This window comes from Thalia democratica, chromosome 9 (genome assembly GCF_965202585.1).
Source record: "Thalia democratica chromosome 9, ktThaDemo2.hap1.1, whole genome shotgun sequence".
Classification (NCBI taxonomy): Eukaryota; Metazoa; Chordata; class Thaliacea; order Salpida; family Salpidae; genus Thalia; species Thalia democratica.
Genome location: NC_139173.1, coordinates 31,067,221 through 31,086,318, shown reverse-complemented (window position 1 = coordinate 31,086,318; position 19,098 = coordinate 31,067,221). Strand labels below are relative to the sequence as shown.

Genomic DNA, 19,098 nt, shown 5'->3' with positions numbered 1-19,098 from the left:
ATTCTGCTGAAAAAACTTTTTTGTATACTTCATTAACTAACTTAATATTTTTAAATAGGTAAAAGCTGATAAGTCGTTCAGCATAAAAGCAAGCTTCAAAGGAACTCCGACTCCGAAAGTGATCGTCAAGAAAGACGGAGAGGAAGTCGACAGTTCTCAAGTGGAAATTGATGAAGCAAATGGAAAAATTAAATTCACTGTCACAAATGCTAAAGCGTGAGTTCAGTGTTAACAAGATTTATTTTGTTGAGGCGTATTTATTAGTGTTATCTAAAACTTAATATTTTTCATAAAAAAAAGCTTTTTAGTAAAACTGATTATAATTTCAAAAAAAACAACTTATCAAAAAATACAAACAATTTTTTGTACGTTTAGTAAAAAAAAAGATCTAGTAAGTGACAGAACTTAATTGCTTTGTCGTGAGAAGTTTTGTAGTTAACACATAAATCGTCAGAAGGTGTACAAAATAAACTTTAAGCTTTGCATTGCGTGCGGAAAAGCTTAATGTTTATAGATATTGGAACATAAGTGACCAGTAGATATACAATAAGTTACACAAGACACACAATTTCAAAAACACTAAACATATTTCGAGCAATTCTCTTCAGTAGAGTACAATGCTAACAAATAATAAAACTTTACACACTTATATAGTAACCAAGTGATCAAGTAATCATAAATTAATTAAGATATTAATAAAAGACAAAAGCAACTAGTAACAATTGAAACCAAACAAGTCCATTCACGTTGTAATTAAACAGTAAAACTGATCATATTTATAATTACTCACTCTACTCAAACCTCACAGTAAAGACGCGGGCAAGTACTCCCTCCACGTGACCAACGAGGCGGGAGAGAAGACGGTCAAGTGCAACGTGTCCGTCTTCGACGCGCCCTCGCCCCCGCGTGACCTCGCCGTGCGTGACGTCACCAGCCAGTCGGCCGCCCTCAAGTGGCAGGAGCCGGCGCACGACGGCGGCAGCGTGGGAATCACCTACCGGGTGGAGGTGAAGGACGAGGAGGACAGGAAGTGGAAGACTTTCAACGAGAACTGCATCAGATGCGGGCAGACCGTCAGTTGTTTGTTGTTTAGTTTTGTTGCTTAAACTTTTTTGCTAAACTTACACTTTAATTTAAATTTGAACTTTATTCTGTTAGTATCTTGTTTATTGACTCTCCTGTTAACTTGTCGAGCTTTTGTTAAAGAAACTATTTTTAACTTTGTTCAAATATTATACAAAACAAAAATTAACGTAGGTCAGATCAAAGTACATAAGTGTATTTAGAAATTTACTGATTTAATATTTAAACTTTGTTTACTTTATTGTTCACAAACTATAAAAAAGAAACACAAGTGATGAAAAAAGCTTAGAAAAAATTTTGCTTAAATCATGGTTGTTGTAAAACTACTTTCACATAACCCAATTGTAACTCTTCTTTTCTATAATCAGGTAAACAAGCTGAAGCGAGGACACAGGTACAAGTTCCGCGTCTTCGCAGAGAACGAGTACGGCTCGAGCGAGCCGGCAACGACTGAGGAAAGCTCCAAGATAAGCGACGTGCCCGGGGCCCCGGGAAGGCCCCAGGTGAAGCACCAGACGGCAACCAGCGTCCGACTTGAATGGACCGGACCCACCAACGACGGTGGAAGCAGCATCGAAGGTTTGTTGAATGTTTTCGCGTTAACTTTGTATACGCTGTGTTAGTGTTATATAAGTGTTTAGATACGTCTTCTTTTTGTGTAAGTTCTTAAGTTTTACATTTGTACAAATAACATACTGTTTACAAGTATTTAAAGTTTAAACTTAACAGTTAACATACTTATTTTATTTTTTAATACTTTTGTGTTCATTCAAATTAGTAAGTTAATTTAAAAGTGTTTAAAGAGATTTTTCATTATACTACGAAACCTCAGGTCTATAAACGAATTAGAAAAAAAAAATAAAATAAAAACATTATTTTACAGGCTACGTCCTTGAAACGTGCGAGGCTGGCGACACCGAGTGGAGGGAGGCCGTGAAGACAAAAGAACTTTTTTCAGTTGTTACCGACCTCGAGGAAGGCAAAACGCATCTGTTCCGTGTGAGAGCTCTCAACGAAAAGGGTGCGGGAGAACCCGCGGAAATTTACCAAGGAGTCAACCTTAAAGATGATGTGAGCATCTGTTTTTTTTTAATTTTAATTTACGATTATTTGTTCTATGATACTGAATACCTTTGCTCTTTAATTTTATGAATTCGTGCTTCAAGCATATTATGACAATGTTAGTAACTGTTTTTTTTTTATTTGACAAAATTTTAAGTTATTAAATAAATATAAGGTTGAATTAAAAATATACTTTTATGTTGTACAATTTTAGACGGAGCCGCCTTCGATCGACTTTGAAAACCAAAAGCAGCTGGTGTTCACAGCCAAGAGCGGAAACGAACTAACCGCTAGGGTGCGCGTCAGAGGCCAGCCTCGACCCACGTTCATCTGGCTGGATCTGAACGGACGCATCATCGAGTCGAACAACAAAATGAAGATTGACAAAGTAGACGACTACGCTACTCTGTCAATTAAAGGTGTGCAACTTTTATAATTTTCAAATAGTTATTAATTGTAAAATACGCTATTTGAAAGTAGACTTTAGAATAATAATTAATGAGTTTTTGTTTGAACAAAAAAGTAATTAAAATGTCTATGTTTCAAAGTAACATCAGCTGTAGTTAATCAACAAACAAAACCAACCAGACTGCCAGCTCGAAGACGCGGGAGTCTACCAGCTGGAAGCGGAAAGCAAGATGGGGAAGGCGAACGCGCCGGTGCACATGGTGGTGCAGGACAAGCCGGGCCCGCCGCAGGGACCAATCAGGGTGGAGTTCGTGAAGGCGGACACGGTGTTCCTGGAGTGGCAGGAGCCGGACCAGCTGTTCGGGTCCGAGCTGATCAGCTACGTCGTGGAAAAGCAAGAAGTTTCCTCTCTCGTTAGTTTTTGGAATTTATTTTTTAGCTTCAACGTAAAAATGTAAATGTTCTTTTCAAAACTTGATCGTCGGTTTATGTTTTTGACTGATCGAAAACTTGTTCGTATGCTAAAATGTTTTGACTGAAGAATCTTATGAACACTTGTATTTTGTTGGTAGACCAAAATATAAAGTTTTCTCAAGTTTAAAGTTTAAACTAAGCAAGAAGTTTCTGCTCAAGTCAGATTTGTTTTTTTTTGGTATTTTTTTGATAATTATCAAACATCAAAATAAAAACTTAAAGGATTCAACTTGGAAGAGAGTGACGTCGTCCCGCACCGTGCCCACCATCAAGGTGAAGGGGCTGGAGCAGGGCAAGGACTACGTGTTTAGGATCCGCGCCGAGAACAGGTTCGGCACCAGCGCCGCCATCACCACCAAGACCATCACCCCGCAGAACCCGCACCGGGTGCCGTCGCCGCCGGGGAAACCCCAGGTCGTGTCGGTGGCCGACGAGGGAATCACGGTGAAGTGGAGGAAGTCTTCCGAAGACGGAGGAACCTCGATCACCGCCTACATAATCGAGTACAAGGATAAAAACTCAATCATGTGGCAGGTAAAAAAATTGTGATTAAACTTTTTATTTGAACAACTTTCAGACTTTGGCTAGTTTGCAAAAAAATAGTTCTATCGAGCATTTCATGACTTTTTTTAAATAAAATAAAAGCAATGAAACTTTTACAACACTTTTTAGTATTAATTTCTTTTATACCTTTTATGTGGTAAAAATATAGTCGATTCGGTTTTACTTTACTTTCCTGTTCGCACACAGAGAGGCCACCCGGTGAGATCGTTGGAACACTTGGTGGTGGGACTCGACAGGGGACTGACGTACCAGTTCAGGATTCTGGCCGAAAACGAAGTGGGTTTGTCGGAGGCGAGCGAAGACAGCGATTTCGTCACGTTCGTCGACAGACTCGACAAACCGCTGAAACCGATCGTGATCGACGTAAGTTGATTTCGTTCGTAATTTATTAAACTTTTGAGTTGTAATCAATACTTTTATAGTCGAAGCAATGGATGATAATTTTCAAACATATCTCAACTGCATTGTTAATTTTTTTGTGTAAAACTTAACTAATCATTTATACAAACTACAAACAATACTTTGAGAATAACTACTCGATTATTTATTGTTACATATTCACAGCTAAGTATAATTTCACTTACAATAGCATCAAACATAAAACAAATATTAGTTTAAACTACTCCGAACAGTACGGTTACGACTACGTCACGATCGAGTGCCGGTCCGAGGAGGAGGACAAGACGTCCAAGTTCGTGGTGGAGCAGCGCGCGGCGGGCAAGGAGAAGTGGCGAGCGAGCAGCACTGCCGACTTCACCAGCAAGAACGTCTGCACCGTCAAGCACCTCTCGTCAGGCGCCGAGTACGAGTTCAGGGCGATCGCCAAGAGCTACTCCGGTTAGCAAGCTTTTGTTGCTTTGATTTCAATTTTGTAACTTGTTTTAAGCCGAGCGCTGTTCCGGTGAGTAATAATTAAAACTTGTAAATTCTCATTGATTCTTAGAACTTTTATTTATTTTTTAAATAAAAACTCTTTTAATTGTTTAAAGTTTTATATTAAAACAGTCGTATAAAAATTTTATTTGATCATTTACATCGCAGTTTAAACTTTTAAATTAATTATTTTATTTTCAATGCAACTTAAAATCCTCGTACTCGTACAAAGGTTCGCTCTCGGAGCCTTCGGAAGCGTCGGAGGCGGCCAAGTGCGGCGACAGGACTCAGGAGCCCAACATCGAGGTGGTTCCCCCGGAGAACGCGATACAGACCATAACCAGGCGCGACACGCTCACGTGGAAGCTCTTGGTCCAGGGGAAGCCCGAGCCCATCACCAACTGGTTCCTCGGAGACTCGCACGAGAACCTGAGCGACTTGGACACGAGAATCAAGATCAGGAAGGACGGCAGCTACTCCGTGTTCAAGATGACGGAGCCGACCAAAAAGGACTCCGGTGAGAATTGAGTTCTATTGAATTGCTTAAATAAACATATACATATTGTTTTGAACGTTTAGTTTTGAAGCAAATCTTTTTCTATTGAATTCCTTCATTAAAATTACTTATGTAAGTTAATGAACGGTTGTTTATCGCATTTTTTCACAGGTCGCTACTTTGTGGAGGCGATCAACAAAGCCGGCAAGTCGTCGATCGAGCTGTCGGTGAACGTCATCGACGTCTCCGACGCGCCGCAGAACCTCCGAGTGGCGAAAATAAACGCCAAGCAGTGCGAGCTGCAGTGGGAGGCGCCGCAGAACGACGGAGGCAGCAGGGTGACGCAGTACGTCGTGGAGAAGATCAACTGCGACGACATGCTGAGCGGGTGGACCATAGCGGCGTCCAACGTCAAAGGGTGCAGCTACACGGCGGAGCGGCTGGTGAAAGACAGGAAGTACCAGTTCCGGTTGGTTTGCAGTTTGCAGTAGAAATGTAGATTTTAAACAAAAATTTGTTTTACACCGGCTACCTTGCAGATTGATAAATGCTTACTCTACCTCTAATGCTTAAAAATTGATTCGAAATTTAAAAACTTTTTACTTTGATAAATACAAGCACATGACTGTTTTTACTGACTGCAATGCTTGAAATGTAGCGACGAAGGTTGAAAAATTAACACTACTTTAAAGTAAATTAAGTTTTTTTTCAGCGTCAAAGCCGAAAACAAGCAGGGGCTGAGCGAGGCGGCTCAGACTCAAGTCGTCGTGGCCAAGAACCCGTTCGGGCTGCCGGGAAAACCGGAGAAGCCCGAAGTCAGCAACGTTCAGAAGAACGAGCTCTTGCTCACCTGGACGCGTCCCGCGGAAGGTGGCGAGGCCGACAACTACGTCGTCGAGAAAAAGTCCAGGTCCACCTCGAAGTGGGTGCAGGTGACGCAGGTGACGGCGTGCAAGGCCAGGATCACGAACCTGATCGAAGGAAACGAGTACCAGTTCAGAGTTGGTTTTCGATTGCTTTTTTGTTGTCACAGCTAAGAGTTTTGTACCCTGAAATAAACTTGTAATTTTTAGAACAGTTTACTTTTCTATTAAGTTAAATTTTTCAGAGTTGAAAAAATTAAGTTAAATTGCATTTGTTACAGGTAATAAAAAATTGGTTTTGTTAGTCTTTTAAGATTAAGGTAAAACCATGTTTACTTATAATTTAGGCAACTTTTAAAGTCGTACTTATAAAATTATTAAAACAACCAGATCAAAGCGCAAAACATAGAAGGTTTCGGAGCGCCAAGCGAAGCGTCCGAGCCGGTCACTGCCAAGGATCCGCTTTTTGCTCCCGGAAAACCGGAGCACTTGAAGCTAACCGACATGACGGCCAACTCGTCCACTTTCGAGTGGTCGGCGCCGAATCACGATGGGGGCAGTGAGGTATGTGTTTGAACTTTGTGAAAGTTGTAAAGCTGAAAAAAGTTTTCAATTTTCTATTCTAACTTTATAAATAAACTCCAGCTGAAAATCTGTTTATTGTTGTCTAAATTACTCGTAACTGTTCAAACTTTGTATGTATAAACATTCAACTTTATTATAAGTTTTGACTTGTAAAGATTAAGTTTTTATAGTTAGAACTCTGTTTGTAATACAACAATTTCTTTTAAATAACTTCTAATCGTAAAACTGTTGTTCTTATCATTTTAATTTTTCTTCAGATAACCTCCTACCTGGTGGAGCTCACCCCTCAGATGGAAAGCGGGGAGCTGGACGAATCGGCCACCGTCTCGGTTCAGAGCGAGCTGAGAAAGGCCATCGTGCACGGGCTTTCGAGCGCCTACAGGTACAAGGCCACCGTGAAAGCCATCAACGAGATCGGAGTGTCGACCGCGGAGACGCTGTACAAGCTGGTGGACCCGGCGGATCAGCTGAGCCCGCCGGAGATCGAGTCTTCGGCTAACAGGATGCTCCTCATCAAGGCAGGTTACAAGTTCAACCTTCAGGCCACCATAAAAGGCAGGCCGACGCCGACAGTCACCTGGACGAAGAGGATCGGGGAGATCTCCCAGCACGCCGCGATTGAAAACAACGCGAACTCCGCCTCGCTCTACGTCGACGAGGCGAGGCGCGAGGACGCGGGAGTCTACATGCTCGAAGCCGAGAACTCGAGCGGCAAGGTGTCGCTGGCGTTCAACGTCAAGGTGTTCGCCACGCCGAGCCGGGTGCAGAACCTGACGGTGACCAAGGTCGGGAGGGGGTACGCGACGCTCAACTGGGAGCCGCCGCTGTTCGACGGCGGCTCCGACATCAGGAGCTACGTGGTGGAGAAGCGCGAGGCGTCGAGGAAAGTTTACCACCTCGTCGCCAACGCGAACAAGTGCTCGTACAAGGTGACGAACCTCCGCGAGGGAGAAATGTTCGCCTTCCGAGTGAGCGCTGTGAACGAGTACGGAAATGGAGACGGCGCGGAGACCCACGCCGTCCGCGTTTCCGAACTCCCTTCTCCGCCCCAGGACTTTAGGGTCGCCAAGGTGACCAACAAGTCTGTTACCCTCGACTGGAACTTGCCGGCATACGACGGCGGCAGCGTCGTCACCGACTACATCGTCGAAATGGCCAAGGACACCGGCGTCGACCTGTCGTGGACCGTCTGCGGCAACGACGTCACATCCCCATTCCAGGTCAACCACTTGACAACAGAAGAAAACTACAAGTTCAGGGTCAGGGCCAGGAACGCCGTCGGCCTGTCCGAAGCCAGGGAGACGGGCAGCGTGTGCGCGAAGGAAGTGCTGGACTCGCCCACCATCGACATGAGCTCGTTCATCGACTACACCATTGTTGAAAGGGCGGGGACGAACTTCAAACTGAGAGTGCCCATCACCGGGAAGCCTTTCCCGTCGGTCCGCTTCGAAAAGGCCGACGAGGAAGGCGCGGAGGTGGTGAACACGAAGCGCATAACCGTAGGCGTGGAAGGAAGCTTCGCCGCGCTGGACATCAACGACCTGAAGAGGTCGGACAAGGGAAGGTACCACATCATCGCCGAGAACTCGGTGGGCAAGGCGTGCCAGACGGTCAACTTGATAGTGACCGCGCCGCCTTCCATACCAGTAGGACCTCTAGTGACGGAGAACATCAACGACGAGGTGGTCATGATCCAGTGGCAGCCGCCGCAGGACGACGGTGGCGCCCCGGTGGACCACTACACCATTGAGCAGCTGGACGCCGGAGCGATGGAGTGGAAGCAGATAGTCAGCTTCCAGATGAAAACCTACCACCGGGTGACGAGGTTGACGCTGGGCAGGGAGTACCAGTTCCGCGTCAGGGCCGTCAACAAGTACGGGCCGAGCGAGCCGCTGACCTGCGACCCCGTCAAGGTCAAGCACCCATTCAACGCGCCCGACGCGCCGGAAAAAGTCGAAATCGACAAGGTCACCGGCAATGCGGTCACTCTGAAGTGGAAGAAGCCGAGGAACGACGGGGGCTCGACCGTCACCGGCTACCACGTCGAGTGCAAGGACGTCAACTCGGTCAACTGGATCAAGGCGAACAAGTTCCCGATTTTGGACACCAGGTTCAAGTGCTCGTCCGTGGAAAACGGCCTGCACTACGAGTTCAGGGTCTTCGCTGAAAACCTGGCCGGGCTGAGTCCGCCGAGCGCCGTTTCGAGAACGGTCTGCGCGAGAAACCCGATAGACCCGCCCTCTAATTTGAGAGTGGCTTCGATAAAATCCAGGAGCGTCTGCCTCAAGTGGCGGATGCCGGAAAACGACGGCGGAAGCCTCATCACCAGCTACCTGGTGGAAAAGCTGGAAATGAACAAGTGGACGAGATGCAACTTGAACAACATCACCGACACCGAATACGAAGTTCTGGACCTGATCCACAACTGGGAGTACGAGTTCAGGGTGAAGGCGGTGAACGCCGCCGGCAACGTCAGCGAGCCTTCCAAGTCGACCGGCAAGGTGAAGCTGGAGGAGATCCAGGAAGCGCCCAAGCTCAAGTGGCTCGGAGAGCACAACGAGAAGATGACGGCAAAGGCCGACGACAACTTGGAGTTCAGAGCGTCTTTCACCGGGCAGCCCATACCCGCTGTCGAGTGGGAAAAAGACGGTCAGGTGCTGGACGCGACTTCCAAGATCTCAATCAGGACCACGGAGGACACCACGATATTCACTCTGCGCAGGATCAACAGAGATGAAACCGGAACATACACGGTCAAAGCCACAAACCCGAGCGGAACCGCTCAGCTGCAGATAAACCTCAAGGTCTTCGACACGCCGGGACCGTGCCAGCAGCCGGAGATACACAACGTTTCCAGCGACAAGGTCACTTTGGTGTGGAAGCCTCCGATCGTGGACGGCGGGTACCGCATAACCAGCTACCGCTTGGACAAGAGGGAAACCGCCAGGCTGTCGTGGGTGCCGGTGTCGAAGAACATCGTCAAGCTGGTGCACACGACGAAGAACCTGCGGGAGAACGGAGAGTTCACCTTCAGATTGCAAGCGGAGAACAAGCTCGGACTGGGCAAGGAGGTGATAATCGGCCCGATCGTCTTGAAGGACGACTTCACCGTGCCTTCGGCGCCTCGCATGCCAGTCGTGCAGAGCGTCAGCCGCGAAGGGTGCGTGCTTTCGTGGACCACGCCAGAGTCGGACGGAGGATCCGAGATCATCGGCTACTACGTCGACCGGCACGACTCGAAGGCCAAGAAGTGGCTCAGAGTGAACAGGGCGCCGGCGCAGGAGTGCAGGCTGAAGGCGCACGGCATGATAGAGAACACGAAGCAGCAGTTCAGGGTGTTCGCCGTGAACAAAGCCGGGTTGAGCGAGCCGAGCGTGGAGACGGAGCCGGTGGAGATCAAGGAGATGGTGTACAAGCCGGGACCGCCCGAGTCGTTCAAGGTGACCGACTGCACGCTGACGAGCATAACCGTAGAGTGGCTGCCGCCGACTTACAACGGAGGCGCGCACATCACTCATTATTCGTTGGAGGAGAGCCACACGTGCATAACTTCGGACGAAGACTACACGGAGTGGGCGGAGGTACCCACGAAACTGAGCAAGCCGATCTACATCGCCACCGGACTGTCGGACGACAACCTGTACAGGTTCCGGGTGTACGCGCACAACGAGGCGGGGAGGTCCCAGCCCACGATACTGCCCAACGACGTCGTGCCGACCAACAGGCACCTCATACCCAACTTCGGGCCGGACCACATGGGAACCAAGACCGTTTCGGTGCGTTCCGGAAACACGATCAGGATCGCGGTGCCGATGATGGGAAGGCCGGTGCCGACGCCAAAGTGGAGCAGGACGACTCCGGGGCTGGAGGAGAGAGCGAACATCGAGAACATAGACAACGTGACGGTGCTCACCATAAAGCACGCAACCAGAGACGACGCCGGGGAGTACACGCTGACCATCGAGAACGACTCGGGGTCGGCTTCCCTGGTGACCAAAGTAAAAGTGCTGGACTCGCCCGGACCGCCGGACCAGCTCAAGGTGACCAAGGTCACCACCGAGAGCGTGACGATCAGCTGGAAGGCGCCGAAAGCCGACGGCGGCAGCGCGGTGACCAACTACATCCTGGAGCAGAAAGAGGCGGGCAGGCGGATCTGGCAGACCGTGGAGACGGCGTGCATGAGAAACTCTTACAAGTTCCTGCGCTTGCTGAAAGGAAACGAGTACAACTTCCGCGTTCTTGCGGAGAGCGAGAACGGGGTAGGAGACCCGGCGGAGATAAACACTCCCATACTGGTGTCCGAGGTGCCGGGAAAACCCGAGAACTTCAGCAGCACGGAGATCACGAACACCAGCGTTTCGTTGAAGTGGGAAAGGCCGCTGTTCGACGGCGGAATGAACATTATCGGTTACGTCGTTCAGCAAAAGTTGGAAGACTCGGACCAGTGGTTCGATTCTGCCAAGATCGCTGCGAGCGACAAGGAAACCACAGTTAACGATCTTATTGAAAACAAGAAGTATTCGTTGAGGCTGCGGGCCATAAACAAGGTCGGTCTCAGCGAGCCCGCGGAGCTGAAAGGCCTGGTGCTGGTTTCGAAGCAAACCGCAGCGCCGGAGATAAATTTCGTCAACAAGCATTTGTTCGAGTGCCACAGCAAGAAGAAATTGAACGCAGAGTTCATTGTGACCGGAACGCCCTTCCCATCTATAGAGTGGAAGCGAGACGATGTCACACTGGACCTCGGCATCAAGGTGAAGCAGGTGATCAAGGGCGACTTTGTCAGGTTCGTCATGAACGACACCCACATTGAGGACACCGGAAATTACTCGATTACTGCGACCAACGAGGTCGGCAGCAAAACTTTGCCTTTCGAAGTGAAAGTCTTCGGAAGGCCGTCGCCGCCCACAGGACCAGTGATGTTCAGCGAGATATCGGCTGAATCGGTCCAAATGAAGTGGAACGCGCCGCTGATGGACGGAGGCGCCGTGGTGACCAACTACACGCTGGACGTGCAAGACAGCAACACTTTGCTGTGGCATCCCGTGCTAGCTTCGGCGATCAGGCCCACCATAAAGGTGAGCAAGCTGACCAGGGGCCTGCACTACACCTTCAGGATCTACGCCGAGAACAGGTACGGGAGGAGCGACGCGTTGCAGACGCACTCCGTGGTGACCAACTACCCGTTCAGCGTTCCGGACTGCCCCGTCAACGTGCGCGTCGTCATGGCGGCCGAGAACAGGATGAAGATCGAGTGGGAGGAGCCGGACTCGGACGGCGGCAACGCCATCACCGCGTACCACGTCGAGATGAAGGACAGGAACTCGATGACGTGGGAGAAGGTGGCAGAGGCGCCGCCCAACAACCTGTGGAGCAGGATCACGAACCTGCAGAAGGGACTCGAGTACGAGTTCAGGGTGGCGGCGGAAAACCTGGCCGGAACCGGCAACTTCAGCACGCCGTCGCACGGAGCCGTGGCCCGCGACGAGGTGGGAGCTCCGCGCGACGTCGTCGTCGCCGACGTGGGCAGGAGCGACGTCGCCCTCAAGTGGAAGGCGCCCGAGCACGACGGAGGCGCCAGGATCATCGGCTACAACGTCGAGCTCAGGGAAGTCCCCGACGGCAGGTGGCTGAGGCACAACGTGGAAGCGGTGCCGTTCTGCGAGTACGACGTGGACAACCTGGTGGAAGGAAAGTCCTACTGCATCCGGGTCTCGTCCAAGAACGCGTTCGGGGCCGTGTCGGAGCCGGAGGAGGTCGGTTACACGGTCACGCCGAAGCACAACGTCGCCCCGCCGAGGATCGACGTCGACGCGATGTTCCTGAAGGAAGTCGTTAGAAAGGCGGGCGAGAGCATCGAGCTCAGAGCCGAGGTGGCCGGAAAGCCGGAGCCGACCGTCAGTTGGCAGCTCAACGGCGAAGAGCTCACCGCCAAGCGCGACGTGAACATTCACTACGTCGACTCAATCGCCAACGTGCAGCTCAAATCACTGAGCCTGTTGAACACAGGAACTTACAAAATAACCGCTGAAAATCAGTACGGAACCAGCACTTTCGAGTACAAGCTCAAAGTCTTGGATAAACCCGGACCGCCTGAAGGACCGGTCGAGGTGTTAAATAAATCGGCCACTCAAGTCACTTTGGCTTGGAAACCGCCCCTTTGCGACGGCGGCTCGGCTGTGACATCATACTCAGTCGAAAAGAGAGAATCGCACCACCTGAGGTGGACGCTCGTGCACGCCATCGTCACCAGGACGCAGTGCACGATCAAGAAGCTGCAGAACGAGAGCGACTACATCTTCCGCGTCAGGGCCGAGAACAAGTACGGGGTCGGGGACGACCACCTCGTGTCCGAGGAAATAAGAACGGGATACCCGTTCGAAACGCCCGAGAAACCAAACAATCTGCAGGTGCACTTGATATCCAAGGACACGGTGCAGCTGGCGTGGGAGAAACCGTCCAACGACGGTGGATCCCCCGTCACGGGGTACATGGTCGAGAAGAAGATAAAGCGCAAGCCCAACTGGGTGTACGTCAACCGCAACTCAATAACAGAGCCGAGGTTGAAGGTGTCTGGGCTCTTGGAAGGAAACGACTACGTTTTCAGAGTGGCCGCCGTTAACTTGGCGGGAGTTGGAGATTGGTGCAACAGCACAAGCGCCACTCAGATGCAGGAGCCAATATTCACGCCGGACAGGCCGCACGGAATTCACGTGCGAGACACGAGCAAGTCCAGCATCACCATCAGGTGGTTCCCGCCGAATTTCATTGGCGGCAGCGAGATCGTAGGCTACCTGATGGAGTTCTGCAGCCTGGATCCCCAGGACAAGACTCTGACCACGATCCACGAAGAGGATGTTTCGGAGGAGCAGCAGGAAGAGCAGAAGCAGCAGGAGATCATGACGCTGCCGTGGATCCAGGCGAACAAGACGTCGCTGATCGAAGACACCATATACACGGTGAAGGATTTGAAACCCGACACGGAGTACCTGTTCCAGGTCGCGGCGGTCAACGAGGCCGGAACCGGACCTTGGGTCACTCTGAAGTCGCCGGTTTCCTGCGTGGAGCGCTTCGAAGCTCCGGAACTGGTCATCGACGAAACGGTCAGAAGAAACATTCAAGTCAAGGCCGGCGGTCAGATCCGCCTCAACATAGGCTACAGGGGCAGGCCCACGCCGAAGGTGACGTGGTCGAAGGCGTACATGACGTCAGAGGCCATGCACGAGAGGTACGGCATCATCGACAACCAGTTCTACACGTCGCTGCTCGCAGATGACGTCACGAGAGAAGACGCCGGAAAGTTCGTCGTCTCCGTGGAGAACGGGTACGGCTCCAAGGAGTTCGTGTTCAACGTCAAGGTTCTGGACACGCCCGGAGAAGTTTCCAATTTCAGGGTTTCGGACGTGGGAAGAACCCACGTCACGCTCAAGTGGGCCGTCCCCGAAAACGACGGCGGCAACTACATAACCAACTACGTGGTGCAGAAGAGGGAGGAGTCTCGCCGCGCCTGGACCACCGTCGCCATGGACGTGACGAGGAACACGTTCAAGGTGGCGAACCTGGCCGAGAGCGAGTGCTACTACTTCAGGGTTGCCGCGGAGAACGCGATGGGAGTCGGCGAGTTTGCCAGCCTCAAGGAGCCCGTCGTCGTGTCGACAACACCGTCGGCTCCGGGAAAGCTAGAAGTCGTAGATCAGAGCAGCTCGAGCGTGTCGCTGGCGTGGGCGAAATCCTCCTACGACGGGGGAAGTCCCATAACCGGGTACACGGTCGAAATATCGACGCCGGACGACGACGACTGGCACCACTGCGTGTCGGTGAACGCGACGGCGGCGGTGATCAAAGATTTAGAGGAAGGCAAGCAGTACATGTTCAGGGTCAAGGCCGAAAACGAAAAGGGCTTCAGCGACGTGACGGAACTTGGCACGGTCGTGGTGGCCAAGGAAATAGTTCAGGAGCCAGAGATTACCTTCGGCGATTTGGAACAAACGGAGAGGCACATCAGGGCCGGAAAGCCCATCGAGATTTTCGCCACCGTCAGCGGCATACCCAAGCCGGAGGTTACGTGGCAGAAGGACGAAACTGAGTACAACAGCGCCAGGACTCTCTACGAGGGCGCGCAGGTCACCTCGGCGGTCCACATCCGCAACTGCCTGCCGCAGGACGCGGGAAGGTACGCGATAACGGCGTCGAACAGCGCGGGGAAAAAGACCCGCGCCGTCGACGTCGTCGTGTTGGACAAGCCGGCCGAGGTGGAAGGCCTGGAGGTGGCGGAAGTCACTGAGGACTCGATCAGCGTCGTGTGGAAGCCGCCGACCAACAACGGAGGCAGCCAGGTGACCAACTACTTGGTGCAGCACAAAGAGACGGACGGGGAGCTGTGGATAGACTCGTCGGCTTCGGTGGTAAAACCGAGGATCAAGGTGATGAGGCTGAAGCTCAACGCCGAGTACATGCTGCGAGTCGCTGCCGAAAATCGCTACGGCGTCGGAAATTACTCTTACGTCAAAAACATTACGGTCAAGTACCCGTTCGGCAAGCCCGATTGCCCGGGAAAGCCCAAAATAACCGCCGTTTCCTTCGACAGCATCTCTTTCGAGTGGGACGCCCCGCCGAGGCGGGAAGACGCTCCCGTTGACTTCTACAAGGTCGAGTGCAAGGACGTCAACTCCATAACGTGGTACCAGATCAACAGGCTGGACGTGGTCCAGACCAAGTTCACCGCCACCGGCTTGGAGCCGGGCCTCACCTACCAGTTCAGAATAATCGCCGTCAATCCAGCTGGTGACAGCCAGCCGTCGACCGAATCCGATGAGACGATTGCCCGCCGGATAATCGGCGCTCCGGAGAACCTGGAGATCGTCGACTTTTCGCGGTCAAACGTCTCATTGGTGTGGCAAGTGCCTGAGAGCGACGGAGGGGCTATGATCACTGGGTACGTGGTGGAACTGAGCGAAAATGGTGGAAGGTGGAAGAGGTGGAACCACGAGAACGTCATCGACTGCAAGTACGACGCTCGCGGTCTGTTAGAAGGAAACGAGTACGAGTTTAGAGTAATCGCGAAGAATGCGGCAGGGGCGGTTTCGCTGCCGAGCGAGACGACGTACAAGATCAAGTGCAAGAACGAGGTCACCCTGCCCAAGGTGGAGATCGAGTCCGACCAGAACATCACCGTGAAAGCGGGCGAGGTAATCAACATGAGGGGCAAGGTGTCAGGAAAGCCTTTTCCGACAGTCAAGTGGCTGCACAACGATGTGGAGCTGGTGGAAAAGGCGAAGGTCTTCATCACTCTCAAGCGGCAGGACGCCGCCGTGCAGATAGTCAAGACGACCAGGGAGGACAGCGGAGACTACACGCTGATGCTGGAAAACGACAACGGCGAGCGGTCGGTGCCGTTCAAGGTGACGGTCCTGGACACGCCGGGGAAACCCGTGGGGCCGCTGGAAGTGAGCGACGTAACCCAGGTCGGCTGCAGGTTGACGTGGCGCCCGCCCGACAACGACGGAGGAAGACCCATCTCGCACTACGTCGTCGAGAAGAGGGAGACCAACAGGTCGATGTGGTCCAACGTCTCCGTGGAGGTGAAGGAAACTTTCATCAAGGTGAAGAGGCTTCAGAAGAACAAAGAGTACGTGTTCCGCGTCAAAGCGGTCAACAAGATCGGCGAGGGAGTTCCGCTGGAGTCGGCTCCGGTGCAGGCCAAGAACCCTTTTACGGTTCCGAGCGCGCCAGGAAAGCCCCACGCCTCGTCTATAAACAAGACTTCGTTGTTGCTGTCTTGGGGAAGGCCCGAGTCGGACGGCGGCAACGAGATAACCGGCTATTTCATTGAAAGAAAAGACAAAAAGTCGCAGACGTGGGTGCACGCCACAAGACTGCCTGTGCCCAACCTGCACAGAAAAATCAATGATCTTTACGAAGGCAAGAGCTACCAGTTTAGAGTCAGCGCCAAGAACGAAGCGGGAGTCGGGCCTACATCCGAAATAAGCGACCTGATAACCTGCGTGGAAGAGATATACCCGCCGGGTAAAATCTCGGACCTGCAGGTGGTGGACAGCAGCAGCAACTACGTGCAGCTTTCGTGGAAGCCTCCGATATACGACGGTGGCGACGAGAGCGTCACGTACAAGGTGGAGGCGCAAGAGAAGAGCACCGCCGAGTGGCGCCTGGTCAAAAAGGACATCACAGCGCTCAAGTGCACGGCAGACAAACTGAAACCGGAAACCGACTACCTGCTCCGCGTCTCAGCGGGCAACAAGGCGGGGTGCGGAGAACCCGTGGAAACGGACGAGCACGTGACGACGGTGGACAAGCCATCGCTGCCCGAAATCCTCAACGAGTTCGACATCCTGAAGAGCGTGGTGGTGAAAGCGGGCCGGCAGGTGAACCTCAACATCAAGTTCAGGGGCAGGCCCGTGCCCGACGTCGAGTGGAAGAAGAACGACGAGCGCATTCAGGAGCAGAACGCCAAAGTCACGACCACGGACGCCGAGTCCAGCTTGGTCGTGAACAAGTGCAACAGGGACAACACCGGAACGTACACCGCGAAGCTGACCAACAGCAGCGGAAGCGCCCAGACGACCATCAGGGTGCGAGTCCTGGACACGCCGGGTGCGTGCCGAAACGTCCGCGTCAAAAGTCATAGCAGCGACTTCGCTACGCTCAGCTGGGAAACCCCCGAAAACGACGGCGGTTCAGAAGTGAACAGCTACGTCGTGGAGAAGCGAATCGTTGGTATGAAGGCGTGGCATTCGGAGAACCCGGCCTGCATGAGGACTTCGGTCAAGGTCAGCCTGATACAAGGCGAGGTGTACGATTTCAGGGTGAGCGCCGAGAACAACCAGGGCATAGGCGAGCCGACCGAAACGGCCCAGCCGCTCAAAGCCCTCGGAGTTCCGGCGACCGTGGACAACCTCAGGGCGTTCGACATCCTGCCCACGAGCTGCAGGTTGAGCTGGACGAAACCGCTCTACGACGGCGGGTCGCCAGTGCAGAAATATTTAGTCGAGTACAGACTGGACCTGGAGCGCAACTGGAATTCTTACAAGGAGTGCGAGGAGCTGACCACGCTGGTGGAAGGGCTCACGGAAAACGAGGAGTACTCTTTCAGGGTGTTCGCGGTGAACGCGATAGGCAAGTCCTTCCCGTGCGAGATACTGATACCCATCAAGCTGTGCGACACGAGGGTCGTCCCCACCTTCGACACTTCCCAGTACATACAGAACATCGTGCACGCCAAGGTGGGAAGCAACGTCGAGATCAAGCTGCCTTACTCGGGAAAACCCAAGCCCACGATAAAGTGGTACAAGAACGGAGACTTGCTGGGCAACACGAACAGGACCAAGCTGACGTGCGGCGACGGCACCTGCTGCCTGGCCCTTTCGAAAGTCACCTCGGACGACAACTGCGCGTACGAGGTGTCGGCGGCCAACGAGGCGGGCAAGGCGCGCGCCGAGCTCAAGCTGGTCGTCCTGGACAAACCGGGACCGGTGCAGTGGCTGAAGAGCAAGGTAGAGGACGAGGCGACGATCTCGCTCAACTGGAAGGAGCCGCTGGTGCTGGGAGGCACTTCCATAAGTTACTACATTGTGGAGAGCCGCAAGGTGGACGAACTGGACTGGCGCCAGATATCGAGCGCCGTCGTTGGAACCAGTTACAGGTGAGTTGATAAATTGTAGAACTTGAAAACTATGTTGAAATATTTTTTAGCTCCTGTTATTTAAATGTAAGTGGTAAGCTTTAAAACTTGCTTGTTAGAAATAAAAGTACTTTATTTTGAAGAATACCGTCATAAATCCCTTTTTACTTTATTATATATTTTCTGTTTTAACTGAATTCTGGGAATGAAAATAAATATAAACAAAGGTGTAAATTAAGTTAACAAAGTATATCAAAACTAACTACTAACTAAAATAATAATAAAAGCTACATTTTAATCTAAAAAGCTCTCCAGGAATAAACTACAAGGAAAATTATTATATACATCAAAAACCTGCTAAAAAAGTTTCTAAAAAGCTACATCAAGAATTAAATATTTATTTTTTAAATATAAGATGTAACGTTATAAGGCGTTAAATCCTGGAGATCCTGATAAGCTAAGCTTATCGGAATGTATACCACAGATGTTCTTGTGCTAAAACTTTATTTCAGCTAACGGCGTTTCACTGCTCTCAAATAAATTTAAGAACAGATCTACGGAGTCTATAAAATGTTAACACACATTAGAAAAAAAGCAGAAAATTTTTCTGCTTTTTTTCTAATGTGTGTTAACATTTTATAGACTCCGTAGATCTGTTCTTAAATTTATTTGAGAGCAGTGAAACGCCGTTAGTTGAAATAAAGTTTTAGCACAAGAACATCTGTGGTATTTTTTAAATAGAAAATTTAGTTAAATAAGATTAATATATAAAAAAGGTTTTCAAACTAAGGTCTGGTAAAATTGCAAATAAGCAATCTATTTACTGTACGCACTTTTAACAAACTATACTTCAAACAACACTGTAAGCGGTAATTTGTAAATATTTAAGAAAAGAGTTTTGACATTATGACGTAACATTATAGTGTACAAAACTTAAAGCTACTTAAAAAACAAATTGGTATGAAAAAAAAATTGTTAACAAATTTCTTAAAAAAAAGTTATCAGAGTTTGTTTACTAGTTTATTGTTATTATTGGACCTGATTGTACAACGTTG

General features: G+C 50.6%; 1 protein-coding gene across 1 annotated transcript in view; it reads left to right on the top strand.

The window, feature by feature from the left end:
• LOC145845187 (uncharacterized) overlaps positions 1-19,098 on the top strand; it is a 204,207-nt gene that overhangs the window by 89,190 nt on the left and 95,919 nt on the right. The window contains exons 103-117 of the mRNA XM_082952610.1: positions 59-216; positions 809-1,073; positions 1,452-1,662; positions 1,967-2,154; positions 2,360-2,564; positions 2,734-2,966; positions 3,250-3,561; positions 3,778-3,954; positions 4,224-4,428; positions 4,697-4,981; positions 5,132-5,429; positions 5,673-5,961; positions 6,214-6,387; positions 6,666-13,262; positions 13,335-18,064. Coding sequence (XP_082808736.1) covers positions 59-216; positions 809-1,073; positions 1,452-1,662; positions 1,967-2,154; positions 2,360-2,564; positions 2,734-2,966; positions 3,250-3,561; positions 3,778-3,954; positions 4,224-4,428; positions 4,697-4,981; positions 5,132-5,429; positions 5,673-5,961; positions 6,214-6,387; positions 6,666-13,262; positions 13,335-18,064 — 14,327 coding nt within the window. The remainder of the gene's footprint in view (positions 1-58; positions 217-808; positions 1,074-1,451; positions 1,663-1,966; positions 2,155-2,359; positions 2,565-2,733; positions 2,967-3,249; positions 3,562-3,777; positions 3,955-4,223; positions 4,429-4,696; positions 4,982-5,131; positions 5,430-5,672; positions 5,962-6,213; positions 6,388-6,665; positions 13,263-13,334; positions 18,065-19,098) is intronic.